Genomic DNA, 17,797 nt, shown 5'->3' with positions numbered 1-17,797 from the left:
ACCCGTACTGGCTGGACTGTCTCATACTCTGGATTTCCACCAAACTTATTACCATGGGAGACTGGGTTTTTGGCACTTGAGTTAGCAGACTTTGCCTGACTATCAATTCTAGGATTCATTGTTGCAGCACTCCAACACTTCATTGGTTTTGTTTCTCTGGATATCACACTGTAAGAAATCAAGTAACTTACATATAGATTTCCTTGTTGTTTTGTTCCAGACAACAAAATTACAAGTAAGTATATTAATGAAGGCTTTCCCATTTACATCTCACATTTCTAACTTGAAGAGAGTTTGAATTACGGCTCTACAAACTTATTTATGAATTAACAATACAATCACTATGTTCTATTGATTAGGCTGAACTAAGGGAAAAATATACCACCAATAAATAGGTACTAAATGAACATATGTTTTACTGTTTATTGATCTGCTGTCACAGCTGCTTATCTGACAACCTAATAGGCAACATGATTTCATCCTAACAGGGAGGCCAGCCTCAATAAAATTCTTTTCTAGTTGAACTCTGTAATTAGAAAACCATTCAACACATAGCTGGTGCCCACCTGAGCCTGTGCGATACAAGGCTGTCTGTGATCCTTGGAGCTCCACGGTTCCGTGGTTTGGGCTGCGGTATACTGGGCTGTAGTAGGTTCGCCCCTCATATATAGGAGTGATGTGCAAGTCAGGCGACACGGCCTGCCCAAGCTGGCTGTGCTGACTAGCATATGAACTCCGTAGGCCTGGAGGCAGCAAAACGACAATAATCCCAAATAGTGACTCAAATGTTAAATAGCAAAACTAGTAATGGCAGGTGTGAAAGCAGCAAATTTCCTAACCAACAATAAGAAAATGACTGAATAATATGACACTTTGAAATTTATTTCCTACTCATAAGCTATCATATGATATGGACCAAAATGAAAATGTCCTCTTCTACTTAGATAAGATATTAATATTTAAGAACACATATATGCAATATTCCACTGTAATTCTCTTTCCTTGCCCTGCCTAACTGCCTGGTTTTATAAGCAAATGATGAGCTCTTTGAGAGCAGAGCCTGCCATACCTCATACTTGTGTAAAACTCAGCATCTAAGATAACATCTACATCAGAGAGCTTAATCAAGTATGATGTTCAAGAACTTGTGTCTCTATTAACTAATATATGAATTTTACAAGAAACCACTAGAAATTTTATGCTGTAAACCTCGGAATATTGTCAGTGAACTTAACAGAATTTATTGAACATGTTACTATTTATCACTGTATTTCTTTTAGAAACAAAGCAAAACAAAGGTATTCTGTATAAAAAATTATAAAGTTAGTAGAATAACTAACAACATTTTAAATACTTTATATAATTTAAAGTAGATGAAACTAACTAGCATAGTAATTAATTATAAAAATGATGTGATTATAGGCATACTGTTAGCTACATTATCACAAGTAAAAGTGAAAGGGCCTAATGTGATAGCTGTATGGTGTTTAGGAAGAAGCAGCAAGAAACATAATAAACATACAAAGCTAAAAGGGAATGACTATTATACCAACCCTGAAAAGAATGTGAAATGGGAAGAAAGGAAATGAACCAAGATAGGTTTTATTTACTCCCTCCTCACTTAATAAAATGAAGCCCACAAGTTCATACAATTTTATAATGGTGTTTTCGATGCTGAACCATCTAATTGGAAAAATAAGGAAACCTAGAGCTCCAAAGGAAAAGTTATTCACTTCCATCACAGAGCTATTTCCTGTGAGGAAACCAAAGGTATATGCTATGCCATAAGCGCAGGATTAAACGTCTACTTCTCATGAATTAATGACAAATGGAATGAGAAACTTTCTAGAAAGTGGCAGAACCTTCCAAAACACAAGGTCCAAAGGGACTGTGAGCTTACTTGGGGCTATGGAAGCTGATGCAAACCTAAAGACGGTATTATAACTGTTACTGTAAAGTTTTCATTTGAAGATCTCAGCTTTTTATTCACAGGCCATTTTCTCATTCTGCATAAAAGAGTTTAAATTCTACTACTTTATACAGCCTGTGAGAATTCTGAATATAAATACAGATACTCTTTTTTGGTTAGTGATATATAAACTGTTCGATACAAGCCCAATCCTGGGAAATGTGAAGTTCTGTTTAACACTTAATGGAGTTAAAGTTTCTCTTAATTCACTAAGATCCACTGAGGATAATAACACATTTGAGAAGAAGGACCTGAGCACTGGCTGCTCCTTGAAGCCCTCTCAAGTCTTTGTGATTTCATCATTGTACTGGAACATGAAAAAAGAGAAAGCATTCTGTGTCATTATCACAAGACTATGTTCTCACTGTGCCAACACCTGTCTGAATTTTTCATTGAAACACAAGTAATATGAAAACTCTCATAAACGTTAGCATTGTTAAATGATTATCGTTGTTATTAGGTACTTTCCAGTCAGTAATTTATTTGTAGTGACTCCATGGGACAGATCAGAAGTATCCTGTAAGGCTTTCTAGAATGTAATTCTGTCATCTTTATTAAAGCAGATTATCAAGTCTTCTTCCCAAATAGCAGCGGGATGCTTGGTGGGTTTGAACCTCTAATCTTTTTGGTTAACAGACAAGTGTTAACCAATGAGTGACTGCTCCTTAAAGGTTTATTAGTGAGATATAATAATATGTAACAGAGTATAACAGGAAATAAAAGGCTTAAAATTCTAAATATATACAATACTTTGTTTTAAAAAAATCTTTCTGAATGACATAACCATTACCATTTTTGTGTCTCTGTGAATGCATTAAAAACAGATACAAAACACATAAGCATAACACTGGAAAAAAATTACATGACTTCTGCAAAGGAAGTAATTATTTGTACAAAGCATACTATAACGAAGTAGCATTTAAAGTGGAAGAACATAATTATGTTTTATAATTGGTATTAGAAATAATTTTCCAAAACTATTTCAACAGATTAATTTTTAATAACTTTTACCTCCCAATTCCCCCTCCAAATAATAGAAAACACTGATCCTCAATATTTTATTTATCTAACTACTAATTTCTATTTGCAAGTCCATAAATATACATTAACATATCTATTAAAGTGATGTATTTCTTGATATTTAGAAATAAACAGAAATTCATTTTATACACATCAAAGCTTTTTCTTCTCAAAATTTTCCTATAATATACAATTATACAAAAATGAATATTTTAGGGCATACATATGTAGTAGAAATTAAGTTTATAACACACTGCATCATTTAAATTAGGATCATTTAATGCCTAAGAAACGAAATTTATTATTTATGTTCATTAGAAGTTTATTAGTACTTGAAAGCCAAGAATTATAGAAAATATAAGTACATCATCTTTCTGAAATAAGAATAAAAAGCAGAATTCACAAATTAAGATCCCTGCTCTGATTAAGTGGGCAAATAGATGACAGGAAGCAATAGCTGCCTAAGCCTTCCTAAGGAAAGCCTCAGCTTCTTTGCAGCATTTGTTTTTGTTGACAGGTGCTACTACATGTTTTGTTGACAGGTGCACACTGCAACTCCTAGTTTCCCTCTGATCAGCAGGTCTGACCCTTGCCCTGTCCTGCTCCAACATGCCTCTTCTCACCGTTACAGTCCATACATCCTGTCGAGGGTCTTCCTCTCTTTCCTAACATGAAGTCATTTTCCAAGGACTAGGCCCTAGTGACAACATGCACAGAGGCTGTAAGACTGGGTTTCACCAGCCTTGCCTCTAAGGAGCACTCTGGTTGTACTTCCTCTAAGACAGACCTATTTGTCTTTTTGGCAGTTCATGGGATATTTTCTTCTTCAACACTAAAATATAAAGATATACATCCTTCTTCTATTATCCTTACTTACTATACAACTCTCAGATGCATTACTGAAAACATCATGGCTTGGAACCAGAGCAAGTTATTCCTTTAACTGATATCATTGCTCTTTTGCACCCTGGAGAGGTCTTAAAAAGCTGCTTTTCTCAATGCAACATATCTTCTGACTTGTTGACTGCTGTTTCCATGGGTTTTGATCATGGATCCAAGCAAAATGAAATTTTTTATTTCAATCTTTTCTCCATCTTTCATGTTTCCTATTGGTCCAGTGGGAGGATTTTTCTTTTACTGATGTTGAAATGTAAAGTACATTGAAAGCTATAGCCTTTGATCTTCTGCACTAAGTGTTGTAAGTCGTCTTCAATTTCTGCACGGTAGGTTGTGTCATTTACATAATACAAGTTGCTGATGAGTCTTCCTCTCATCTTTGTGACACATTCTTCTTCATATAGCCCAGCTTCTTGAATTACTTGTTTGGCATACAGATTGAATAGTTATAGAGGAAGGAGAAAGAACCAAACTGGATGTTTGTAGAGACTCTGATAATTTCAATTGCATATAGAGAGGTCAAAACAAAAGAAAGAAACGCTTAAGTAAAAAAGAAAAAAGAAAAAGAGATGAATAGATTTCAAAGGGTAGCTCAAGAAGACAAAGAAAAGTATTAAAACAAAATGTGTAAAGAGCTAGAATTAGAATATCACAAGGGAAGAGCACATTTGGCATTTTTCAAGCTCAAAGAACTGAAAAACAAATTCGAATCTTGGGTTGCAATGCTGAAGGATTCTAAGGACAAGATCTTGAATGATCCAGGAAGCATCAAAAGAGAGAGGGGTACATACAGAAAAGATATGAAAAAGAACTCATCAACATGGAAACATTTCAGGAAGTAGCACACAAGGAAGTTCAAGCTCCACTGAAGATATTGGGGGGAGAGGGGAAAGGTCCCAGGAACTGATTAAATGTAAATTGTCCTGTTTCAATAAATACATGCAGCCCTGGATGTGCTCCCTAGTCTGAGTCAACAAACATGGACAACAGCTACCTTGGCAACTGAGGGAAAGAGTCAAATTTTCCCATTCCAAAAGAGATGATCCAACAGAATGTGCAAATTATTGCACAATATCATTAACATTGTTAATGAGGTAAAATAATATTTAATATTTAAGAAATGGCTAGAATAAGTAAATAGAAAGGCAATTGCCAGAAATACAAGAGATGGATGCAGAAGAGGACACTGTATGAGAAATATCACTGCTGATGCTAGATGAATCTTGGTTAAAATCAGAATACCAGGAAGATGTCTATTTGTGTTTTATTGACTATTCAAAGGTGTTTGTGTGGATTATAACAAACTTTGGCTAAGACTGAGAAGAATGGGAATTCTAGAACACTTAATTGTGCTCATGCAAAACCTATACATTGGCCAAGCAGTATTTGTAGCACCAAAAATTTTTGTGGTTTACTAAATATAGTTCCATGGTAACAAAACAGATCTGATTTTGGAATTATATTCTTAGCTACAGTGAGATGGATTGTTTTTAAATGGCCTTTCTTGCCTTGGTCTTTTAATTCCCACGTAATGACTGAGCAAGGTGGTGTAACTAAGGTACATGGATCCCCTATAAGCATGGGACAACGCAAATCAAGTGTATGAAACCCTAATGAAGTGATTGATTAGTTCTGTCATCCTGCCAGGCTTAAAGGTGAGACCACCAAGAAGAGCAGAAAGGAACAGAATGTACCTTCTAAACTGGAGGACCCTGAACTGAGAATCTTTTAGACCCAGGAGACATAGAGTTGTAATACCAAACATGGTAAGAAACAGTGAGAAGTACTACAAGTAGAACGGTGGCAGTAGAACTAAGATACCATTATACAAGATGGTACAGTGGGTTTCCCACCCCACGGACCAAGATGGCTGCAGTGAGTATGCTGATCCATGAAGAAGGAGAACTCAAGGTCTTCAGGCTTGCTAGTGGCTTGGGGCAGCTTCATTCACTTAGCATCAGAATTAAACTTGCCAATTCACTGAGGGAATGAGAGAGACCAGTGACTTCTGGCCAAGATGTATCTACTGGCTAAGTGGGGGGCTGTGAGCACTCATCATTAGAACTGAGGAGCTTTGTAACATGTGCTTTAGCAGGGCAGGTGTCTTGAGTGTTTCTGATTCTAATTTTAACTTGTTACTTCTCTAATAAGCACTATCATCACAAAAAAGAAAACAAACCTAGAATTAGAAATAATTCTAAAATGGAAAATCCCCTCCATTTTAAATTCTAGTTTTTTGAGGGGAAAATTTTATTTATTATAAACAGAGGGTTTTTACTAACATAAATGTTATATCCTTATAAGTATTAAAAATGATAAGCTGAGTCAGAAGACCGAAGTGTAAATTTTGAGATTAAACCAGGATCTTCTGCCACACTATCATTCTGTGTTTCATTTCCTTCTAAGGTTTACATAGTCATTTTTGCCTTGTACTCACCTGTCAGGCTGTCTGGTCGAGGCGGAACCATCCTTTCATAAATGTCATACTGCTGCTGTCCAAACTGCTCCATGTCATGAACAGTCCTTTGTAGTGAGGGTCCCAGATGCTGTGGCACAGCAGTCATCCCTGAGCGTTTTGGGGATGACGACCCCACTTGGCCTTGGGATGGGGCAGCTACTCGAGTCTGTGCATCCGTCAAGGTTAGTGGAGACCCCACTCTGGTGGTGGTTTGGTACTGAGGGGTTGGTCCGTTAGGATTGGAGGCCTGCCGAGAAGTGATAGACCCAATCCGTCGTATAGATGTTGGGGAGGCAGGTCTCTGTGCAGAGAATGGAGAGGCTGCTCGCTGAGCAGGTAAAGTGGTGGAGGAATACGCACCAGGGTTCAGTGGTCGGGAGTCGGTCACTGATGGAGAGCCAAATCCACTACCCAGAGAAGTTCTCAGTGACCCCCTGGAAGGAGATACGCCTGTGCTGATAACGTAAGAAGGAGACTGTGCTCTAGATGGAACCGAACTAACTCTTCTCATGGCCCGACTGGCTACTGATGGCTGGTGAAAGGGGGAAAAAAGAGAGAATGGATTTAGCTAGGGTTTTCTGTCCACTGTCATTACACACGTGTACTGTACACAGCTGAATACACATGAGAATCTATATCTTTCAGGCATTTACAATCCTTTTTATGCTTTTGAGCTGGGTCTTTTTTCTCATTGGGCATTCCTTATTCTATTTTGTGTGTGTGGTTTAATCTGCACCTTGCTCACTTCATAATAAAAGAAATATGTAAAAAACAGATCTGAAGACATTTAAAACTCCTTTTACTTTATATTTTCACCTTATGGTCTATGCATCTTTCCTAATATATCAAATACCTCATTCCAAGTACTATTAACAATGAACAAGTATGAAGGGTCACTTCATACTTGGAGAAATGTACTTACTTTTGTTCCCTGTGATTGTGTACCAATGAGGGAGTTTTTCTTTTGCTTTTCAAGGAGAGGAGCAAACGGGGGGAGGGGTTTGTGCAGGAGAAGGGTGCAACAATGAATGAATGGAATTCCAAAATCTCTGTAGATGTTCATTGAAATGAAAAATAAACAAACTAAATTAATAATAATAATAAAAAAAATTTGACCTAGGTAATTCATTATGCAATACAAAAACAAAACCTCTTTTCTTGAATATATTAATCTAAATGTAGCTAAAAGAGAACCCATGATTGTTTTGTCTTTATGGGTTGGATACACTAACAGAAAGGCTGTGCACTTTCAATGTGGAACAAATGAGTATTTGGATAGCATCTGAGTCCAACACTCTTCTCTGTGAATTTATGCTCAAAGGAAAGAATGGTTGACATATGTCTCAGCGAAACTTGTTTTTTCCTTTAGCTCAAGGGTCGCTTCCAGAGATTCTAGCCATTTTTCTAATAGTCTTTTTAATTATGTGCTATTTAATTGGTGGATAGAAAGAACTGTAAATAAAGGCACCGAACAATATTCTAACCAGAAGAATGTTCAGGGTCTAGGCTGGGTCCTTTTCTGGGTTAGCAGGAAAAGACAAGTACAGAAACTAAAAATTATTTCTGCCAGTGCTGATCCTACTATGAATCTGTAGACCGCTGAGAAGGTGGGTCTCAAATACCTTTGTTAATGCTGTGTAACGAGAATGATGACTGACTTGGAAAAATGGCCTAAAACACAAGAAGAGCAGGCTGGGAAAGGTCAATAGTCACCAGGGCCTGTGCTACAAGTTTAGTCACAAGATATTCTGTAAATGTCCTTGTTGTTATCTACCATTGAGTAGTAACTGACCCGTAGCTCACTGTTGGGTGGGTTTTCAGAGGCACTTACTCTTGTGGGAGGAGACTGCCCAACCTTCTCCCGAGAAGCAGCTGATGGATTTGAACTGCATGCCTTTGGGAATGCAGCATAGCTTCTTGCCACTAGACCACCAGAGCTCCCTTATACATGTCTTTAGTGAGCAATAATGTCAGGTGTTATCAAACCTCACCCACTATTAGTAGTAGTGATAAAGAAAGAAAAAGGTAAGAAAAGGGCTTTGTGCACCCTTAGTTGTACAAGAGGATGTGTATTTTGCCTGCAGGTGGCATGTGCTGCTCAGCTTTGCTCAAATACCTGCCCTTAGACTACATGTGGGCTGAAGCTCAACAACTCAGGGAAGGCCATTATCAGGAAGAGAACATCTGGGAAGGTTAGGGAATAATTCATGAATGTCAAGCCAAAATCAGTACAAGTCTAAAGTTAAGCTTCATGCTGTGATTCACTAATAGCGCTAAAAGCAAGTAAAGAAAACAAGACACACAAATAGTTAACTACCAAAGACAACACATGGTTCCGAGAGCTAGAAAATGTGTTCTCCAGACTATTTGCAAATGGCAGTTTTAAAGACTCCTTTGCAACATATTTCAGCTTTAGAAAAAACAATGGATGTGAATAAGGGTTTTGTTGTCATTTTAAAAAAAGGTAACATGATCATTAAAAAAAAAAAATTCCAGTTAAAGCAGTTAGTATTCAAGTGGGATTCCTAATATGCTGATATGCAAATCCTCCCAGACAGATATACTAGCACACATATTTAGAACAAAGCTTCACCAAAGCATCCTAACAGCAAAGGAACACAAACAGAACCAAAGACTACAGTGTAATTTGAATTAACTGGTGAGCACAAAATTTCCTGTTTCATATTTCAATTCTCAGAAGTTTCCCCCCTAAATCTCCGAGTGAAAGAGCCAAGCAGCATTGTGTTCATCCCATGGCATCTACCTTGGAAAGCTTTCTACTGTATTTTGTAAGAAGCATTACTTTAACTCAATTTCTTTGAAAATTTTGTCATTTTTCAGCTCCAAGAAATTACTGGGGAACCAATAATCACTGCCGTTTGCTGCTGCTGAAGACTCCTGCAGCTTCTCTTAACCCTGGGCTAGGCTGATGGACGGATGTGACTACCACGGCATGGAAAGAGGAGCCACGGAGTACTTAAGGCATATATGTGTGATTAGTGTTTGGCTATCGAGTTAAGAGAATCTAACACACCAAAATAGCTATGGGTCTATACAATGGCTTTCCATGAGAAAGTATGCATCTATTATATTTTAACAAAAGGTAAGAAATAGGCTTTCATGGTATTAATTCTAGTAATTTAAAAAAAAAAACCAACAAAACTTGTGGTAGAGTGAACTCATTTCATATATGCAGGTGTGATAAGAGTGGTGGTGTGTTTTCTAGGACTCTGTATGGCATACTTCATTATTTTTAGGAATATAGAATCTCAGTGAATAAAACATTCCACCAAGTTCTATTACACTCCTTGGCTCCTCCACTAGTATCAAACTTCTTGTTTTTGGAGGCTTACATTTCTGTGTTTGAGAACTGATCAGTGCCCTTTCATAGGAGTTAAAAAATAGACACTAATATATTCTCAGGTTTCATGCTTCAAAATTCTCTTACATCATGGAACTGAACAGTGTATAATGATTATGTTTTCTTACCCATTCCATAAATTCACAATGTAGATATTAGTTATATACATTTAATAAGGACTATCTATAAGAGACATTCAATTAGTAGGGTATTTCTTAAAAAAGAATTTCATGTCTTCAGCTTACCTGAACCAAAGTTTGTCCTTCAGCTCTTGAATTCCTCACCAAGTGGTTATTAGTTGATGCTATGAATGAATGCTGCTGTCTATTATCTGCCTTGCTCACATTCTGGCTGTTGTGGAAACTCCCTGCTTCCTGGTATCCACTGTCAGAATAAGAATTCATTTGTGTTGAACTTCTTGAGTTACCCAATGATCCTGCAGGAATGACACCAGCAGGACATTCAATATACACTCCTAATCTTCAGTCTTAAAAAGAAAAGTAGTAAGAGTAAAATCCAATACTTAAAAGATAACACAACAGACCCTCACTTTCATGGAGAGATGTCTGTTCTGGTGAGTACAGGGCCCCTTGTTCTGGTTCTGCCCGGATGAGATAGGTGTTGGGATGGACAGTATCAGAAACTCTAGGTTTGCTTACACCAGTATTTGGCACATCTGTAAGAAGATTAAGTTTAATCAGTTAAAACTAAAGACATCATACCACAAAAATTTGCTAAAAAAGATTAAGAAATCTGTTTATAATATTTTATAATCTATAAGCCCATTTTTACCTTAAATTACACAATCACTTTGAATCTTAGATATACTAACATGTCTTAAAATTACTCCATTTATATTTTGCTAAAATTCATGTATGTTGCTAATAGTCATTACAAGCCCTAAATTTACTTAACCAATACACTGAATAAAAACCAGAAAACAAGACTTTATTCTCCTTTCCAAGCTCACCTCTCAGTTTATTTCCTCTCATAAAATGATACTGAATTTGTGATCAAGTTAAAAAACCCAACAAATTATATTCTATACTTTTAAAGTGAAAACTTACATAGTGTCTGTATTACTGAGATTGGTAATGAAATCTCAGAAACTAGCATCAGAATTTTATACTTTACATTTTCTTTACAGAGTTTTCAGTGATGTACACAATTAAAATCTAAATTTATTATACATCTGATTCTTTCACTCATTTAATCTTTTCCTAAATGAATAAAGGTAAATCTAAACTGATGACTTGATCATCCTAATAGTCAAACTTCCATTTTACATTTTTCTCATTTTATTTTCAAATAGATCATTTAGGCACCTTGAACTTGAACAAACCAACAAAACAGTATCTTTCTTTCTACATTCCACCCTAGATAAGCCTATAAGATGAACATTAATTCCAGGAAAGAGAGCTCTGTTGGCTTAATGGTAAGGAATTGCACTGCCAACCCAAAGGAACCAGTCTGAACCCACAAGCTGCTCTGTGGGAGAAAGGTGAGAAGTTTCCTCCCACGCTATTTACCTGCCTCTGAAAACCCACTGGAGGGTCAGCTACGGTTTTGGACTTGATGGTCTACACCACAACCACCATCACCATCAGGGAAGCACTCACTTCCTAGAATAAACTCACCATATAAGGTCAACAGGGCAGTTTTGCCCAAGGATAAAGCTCTGAAGGCAAAAAGGAAGAGGACAGACAAATTATGGGGAACAAGCAGTCAAAAGTATGTTTGCATTCCAGGCGGTGTGATTAATATTAGGAAACAATTAATGTTATGAACAATTAAACGAGCAACGGTAAAATTTCATTCAAGTCACACAAAATAATTTTAGGGTAGTATGTCTGTCCTCAAAATGAAAACAGACCTTCTATGTGCGTATTTGTATATGGATGCACATGTGTGAGGAAAGGAGCTGAAGAAATCTCTCACGAAGAAAGTGACATCTGAGCAGCAGCCAATTAACACAGAATGCCAGTTTTGGTTTTTTTCTTTATGGCTTTTATCATCCTTTCCTTCTAATATAAAACATCAACTGAAAGTAGGGACCTTTCTCTGGTTTATTATATCTGTAAGATAGTACAAAACACACAGTAGGTGCTCAGAAACTATTTTCCATGATTAACAGTGGCTGTTGAGTTACACTGGACTCGGTTTTAGCTAGTTGTGTTTAATAGAGAGTGACTTTATAAAGTGAAAAAAAAAAGGCATTGCTGATTGAGTTTGTGTAGAAGGTGCTAATAAGGTTTATGAGAGTACTAGGAAATCCCACTGCATTCTAAACCTTTAACTTGATGTGAATTTAAATCCATGATTTTGCTTCTCAGCCTCCAGAAAAATTCACCAACTTTCTTAATATAAGTTTTTAACAGCCTATCTCTTGATATAATATCATTTGACAGTAGACTTCTAGGCTGCAAAGCTATGTGACAGTTCTAAATGTTACATTCCAGTAAAGATTACAGATTGAATATAGTTTCCCTGGTACATGTTGAAGAAAAGATCGGATTCTGTCGAAATGATAATACTAGCAAGTGATTTTGTTTCATTTGTAAGCTCTCCAGTATGAGTACCCAGAGTTCTAACCATTCTTATGTGGTGATTCTTGACAGAGTTTTATTAAGGACTAAGTAAAACACAAGGGAATTAGGGTGTCTGGGAGTACTGCAAAGGTAGTTAATATCAGCTGTTTTGTAACATCCAAGAATGGTAGACTGAAAAAGCAAATGTTAAAATAGTAACAATTACAGACACGGTGGCAACTTCAAGATTTTTCATACATGGAAGGATATGCTTGCTTTAAAAGAAAGAGGTTTAGATGATTCTCTAGCTTGGTATAAGATCTGAGATAATGATTCACCAAAGGTTTTGAGTTGGAATCAATGGGTGGTGTACAGTGAGAGGAGTGGAAAAAGTACATGCCTGGAAACCAAAAGATTAAGAGTTCTTGGAATTCCTCCATCTTCTTTATTCACTAAGACCACTTATACTTATTGGGGGAGGGGCGGGGGGAAGCAAGCAAGCAAGCCTAAATCACCACATTTCTTCCCACTGAATAGATTCTAGTTCTGGCGACATAAAACTGTAGGGAGTTATTCTGCTAATTCAAAGATCTCACTGCTCTGGAGGTTTAAATCCTTCAGCAGCAACTTGGAAAGAAAGATGGGCAATTCTCCATGCAGCCTTGGAAACCCAATGGAGAAGCAGCTATGGAAATGGTGCTGATGCAACGACAATGAGCTAGGTTTTCTAAATGAGTCCAATAGAGCAGAACTTCCCCACAGGATTTTCAAAGGTGCAAATCTTTAAGGAAACAAGACTGCCGTATCTTATTCTTGCAAGGCTTCTGGTTTCTGGTGCTCTGGAACTACTAATATTTTGGTTAGGAGTTAAACATTTTTTAAACATTTGGGCTACTTCAATCTATTTTTCTCAATGGTGGGTAGTTCATTCTGATTCTTAGTGACTCTCCAGTGAGTGTCTGAGGTTATAAATTGCACCAGAAGGAGATTTCCCATCTTCTTCCCATGAAGCTGCTGGTAGATTCAAACTAGAAGATATGTATTGCCTTGGGGATAGCAGCTCAACTCACTGAACTGTTATTTAAATAGGAAAAGAGGAAGATGCACCCTAGAAACCTTTCACTCAATGGAATATTTTCTCACAGATCACATGACAAATAACTGTACTCACTTAAACTCTCCTTCAAAGGAAGTTATTTAAATAGATATTCTTAAGAAGAATAAACACTAATTAATTATGAGATACTGGTTTTCTATAGTATGGTTGTTGCTGTTGTGGTTAGGTGCCATAGAGCTGACTGTGACTGATAGTGACACTATGAACAACAGCTCTTAATTTGGCCCTATCCTGTGCCATCCTCACTATCTCCAATATATCTAAGTCCATTATTACAGCCTTGGTATAACTCATCTTGTTGAGAGTCTTCCTCTTCTTCATTAACCCTCTTCCTTTCCAAGTACTGGCCACTCGTAGGAACATGAATAGAATATGTGAGACGAAGCTTCACTACCCTTGCTTGCAAGGAGCACCGTGGTCACACTTTCTCCAAGAGATACATAATTGTTCTTTGGATAGTCATGCGATTCCATACTCTTCTCCAGCACTACATCTCAAAAGGCATGGGTTCTTCCTCTGTCATCTTTAGTCACTGTCCAACTTTCAGAAGCATAGCAAGTGACTGAAAAGATGATGGCTTGGCTCAGCTTAGTCTTTAAACTGGTGTCGTTGTACTTTTTAGCACTTTGGAGAGGTCCCTGACAACAGATTTCCCAATATGATACGTTTTTTGATTTCTTGACTGCTGTGACCAAGGGTGTTGATTATGGATCCAAGAAAGAGTCAATTATTGAAAACTTCAATATGTTCTCCATGTATGATGTTGTTGTCTATTGGCCCAATGGTGAGAATTTTAGTTTCCTTGATGATGAGATATAATTCACACTGAAGTCTGCAGCACGTGATTTTCTGCACCAAGTGCTTCAAGTGTTCCTCAGTTTAAGCTGGCAAGGTTGTGTCATCTGCATAACGCAGGCTGTTAATGAGTCTTCCTTCCATTCCATTTTGGTCTTGTCTTTCTTCCCTGTCTTTGTAATAACCTTTTGCTTCCTTTGTGGATATCATCCCCCAACTACTCTGGTATTCGATCATTAAAGCTGAATACCTCAAAGAATTGGAAAAAAAAATTTGAACTCAACAAACAAAATTATTTCAAATGTAACATAACTAATATTTTTATATTATTATTATTATTTATTTGTTATGATGTTGATGGTGGCTTAGTGGGAAGGAACTGAGCTGTCAACTCAAAGGTATGTGGTTTGAATCCACCAGCTGCTCCATGGGAGAAAGACTGTTGTAAGTGGGTTCTGACTCAATGGTACTCAACAACAATAACAACCACCTGAAAATATTACTATTTGACTCTTAGATAACTTTTATTCTTTAAATGCAGCACCACAGAAAACAGAACATGAAAAATGATATTCAGATGGTAACTAATTCAAACACTAAATTTCCATGTAGCTGGAATTCAATCTGAAGATTCAATAAATTTTATGCTTAGAGTAAAGGGGATTAATTTAGTGTCCAATACTTAAGCAAAATATAAAAATAAGCTCTTAGAAATCTAGTAAGAAATTTAATATAAATTATAAAAAAATTCTATGTCATAAAAAACATTCAGTCATTTTAATTTTTCCGTAGTATAACCTAATGATTATACAATATCTGAAAATGAGCCATATCCTAAAATATCTTCTGATTTATTAGAAGAAAGTGAAATAATTTTCAAAATAGTTCAGTTTATTTCTTGTTTATTTGGAGGTTGGTAATTTATAAATACACACACAAGTATAACTGCCAACAGATCCTAGATTAAAAAAATCACCTCCTAATTAATGGATAAAACATAAAAATTAAAGTTTTAAAAAGCTCATAAGAGATTAGTGTGAGCTCTAAACAACCAATACCTTAAAGCAATGTGGCAAGATTCACATTTGTTAATTATGCATTATTTACAGATTTATGCATTAAGATGAGTAACTTTTAAAAATATGTGTTCTAGTGAAAGGGAGAAGATACTAGCTGAATTCATTAAAGAAAGCATATGCATACAATATGGGGTTAATAATTTCCCAACAAATGTTGTAAACTATATAATTAAAGAGGTGCATGTAAACAAGTATGTTGTGATTTAACAGGGTCAGAACATGAAATCAAGACATTTCTAGGAAGAGAAATGACAAAAAGAATGTTAAAACTCTTAAAAATTTGTGTACTGAAGAACATGTACTTAAAAAAAACTCCAACAAAACAACAACTCACAAATACACTTTTTGGGATACCAAAAATATACTATGGGGCATTTTCAAATATCAAATTACCATCTATCAAGATAATATACGCCCTAGAAACACAGAATTTGACAAGCTTTGAGGTAGAATAAAATCTCCATGTCAAAGACTGAGAGGTTACTGAAGAATAGTCCTTCTTTTTTGTTAATATTTCATGTGAGTGTATCATTTTTTAAAAAGGTAGTTTCTTATAAAAATAAGGTTACATATAAGAAAAATACTAATTAGTAGATAACAGACATTAATCCTATGAGGCTATGAGAATCAGAGAACTACTTCATTAAGTTTACAGTAAAAGATGAAATACAAAATGAGTAATTTTGTATGTGATGTACATTCCCAAGTATTTACATACATAAAAAATCATTTCTAAAGAACATGAAATTATTAAAATGCTGCTGCTCTGTTAATCTGGCTTGCTGCTTATACTGTACAAAATGAGGCAGGTCTGTACTGTGTGTAAAGTCACCATGGAAACAGGAGCCTTGAGATCAGAAGATTTTTCGTGTACATATATCCCTTTAAATAGTTCTTTACAGACTAACGCACTGTAATCTTGTAATAGGGTCTTCTTTATCATACCTGCTCTGAGTTCCTATAGTGTTTAGATGGGCTTTAAAAAATATATATATATATAGTGTTGTTTTGGGCAAGACTCTTGAAACAGTGAATCATACAATGGTAAAACACAGTATTACTCACTGACAGTTATGTGAAGTGAATTGAATATGTCTTCCCCCCCACCCCACCCCCTCTGGTCTGTGAGTTAAAGCTGATCCATTCAGATTGAGAATGAAAAATATTGTGAGAAAATATAAATAGAAAATTTTGTCTATCTAGGATTGGACTTTTTGTTTGGCCATGTGTCTTTTGTTTCTTGTAGGACATGCAGCAATCTGTTTTTTAATCCTCTAAGGTTCCAGTCCACCAGCTACTCTGCATGATAAAGATGGGCAATCTCCTGTACAATTTATAGCTTCTGAATATCTACTGGATTGGATTACCAAGTATGAGTTGGTTCCAATTCTGTGGCATATAACAACTTCTCCTGAGCCTATCGTTCTACAGGAAGCAAAAGCTGTATCACCAAACAAAAGGTTGAATTCTAAGAAGAGAGTATTTTACTCAGGCTTAGCGGAAAAGTGTTACAGGACATAATGAAAGGAGATGAGTATGACAGGCTCTCCCTCTTTAGCACTCTGTATAATGCCTAACTCATTTCTACAGCAAGTAATACTTTCATAAAGGGAAATACTATTTCAGAATGAAAGAATAAACAAGAAAAAAGAAACATGGAGTGATACACTCTTTGGTCTATCAAAGAAACATACAGTCTGTAGAAGTCACATTGCTAACCTAAAAGTCAAGTGTCTCTGGTGGTTCAAATCTATATATGTGAGAGACAGATCAACACTATCCTCCTAATATGAATGATAGCTTGGGAAATTCAATGGAGGGTAGCTATCAGTCATAACTGACTTGGCAGCAATGAATAATAATAGCAGATAAATACTCTCTGACAATTTTAGTTTATTGTTTGGAGTTTGTTGATTAAAATATAAACTATTATGATGAAATCTTTTAACAGTTGGATTTTGGTGAAAGCAAAAACTTACGAGGAGGGGGTGAGAGTAAATTATGTTTATAAACACTATTTCCAATCTAGTTCTCTTGATCACTATTTAAACATTATTAAAATAATGGCTCTAAACATTTCATTCATGTAGAAAATGTGTGAAAAGTCTTGGAAAATCGAAACCGTTAATGAATTATCTTCTAACTTCCTTTAGCAAGTAATCTGCCTTGATGACTACTACAAAGGTTGGATCCAATTTCCTAATTTAAGCACACTTCGGATCTGCATAAACTACTATACTAGTGCTTTATTTGATAATTACAAGAATAAATTTGAAAAATACTTTAGTTTTTAATATCACTAGAATGCTTTATAAATATTTTTTACATAATTTAAAAAGTTCTCTGTTCAAGAATGTAAAACTATTTAAAACTGTTTCAGAAAAAAACTAAAAACTTTGGCAAATAATACTTTAAAATGTTGTTGTTGTTATGTGCCGTCGAGTCGCCTACGACTCATAGTGACCCTATGTACAATAGCCCTAAACTCCGCTCTGTCCTGTGCCAATCGCACCGTCTCTGACACTCCCATCCCAATTATCCCAGTCACTGAATCAATCCACCTCATAGAGGGC

At 36.1% G+C, this 17,797-nt stretch overlaps 1 protein-coding gene across 3 annotated transcripts in view; it reads right to left on the bottom strand.

Annotated features, from left to right (window-relative positions):
• PKP4 (plakophilin 4) overlaps positions 1 to 17,797 on the bottom strand; it is a 368,717-nt gene that overhangs the window by 71,981 nt on the left and 278,939 nt on the right. For all 3 annotated transcript variants that reach the window (XM_006880795.1, XM_006880796.1, XM_006880797.1), the window contains 4 exons: positions 10,250 to 10,381; positions 9,951 to 10,141; positions 6,324 to 6,876; positions 567 to 743 (listed from right to left, as the gene is read on the bottom strand). In XM_006880795.1, coding sequence (XP_006880857.1) covers positions 567 to 743; positions 6,324 to 6,876; positions 9,951 to 10,141; positions 10,250 to 10,381 — 1,053 coding nt within the window. The remainder of the gene's footprint in view (positions 1 to 566; positions 744 to 6,323; positions 6,877 to 9,950; positions 10,142 to 10,249; positions 10,382 to 17,797) is intronic.

Source organism: Elephantulus edwardii, unplaced genomic scaffold, assembly GCF_000299155.1.
Source record: "Elephantulus edwardii isolate Elephantulus edwardi_28Jun2011 unplaced genomic scaffold, EleEdw1.0 scaffold00010, whole genome shotgun sequence".
NCBI lineage: Eukaryota > Metazoa > Chordata > Mammalia > Macroscelidea > Macroscelididae > Elephantulus > Elephantulus edwardii.
Note: the sequence above shows the minus strand (reverse complement) of the source record. Positions and strands in the feature narration are given on the sequence as shown.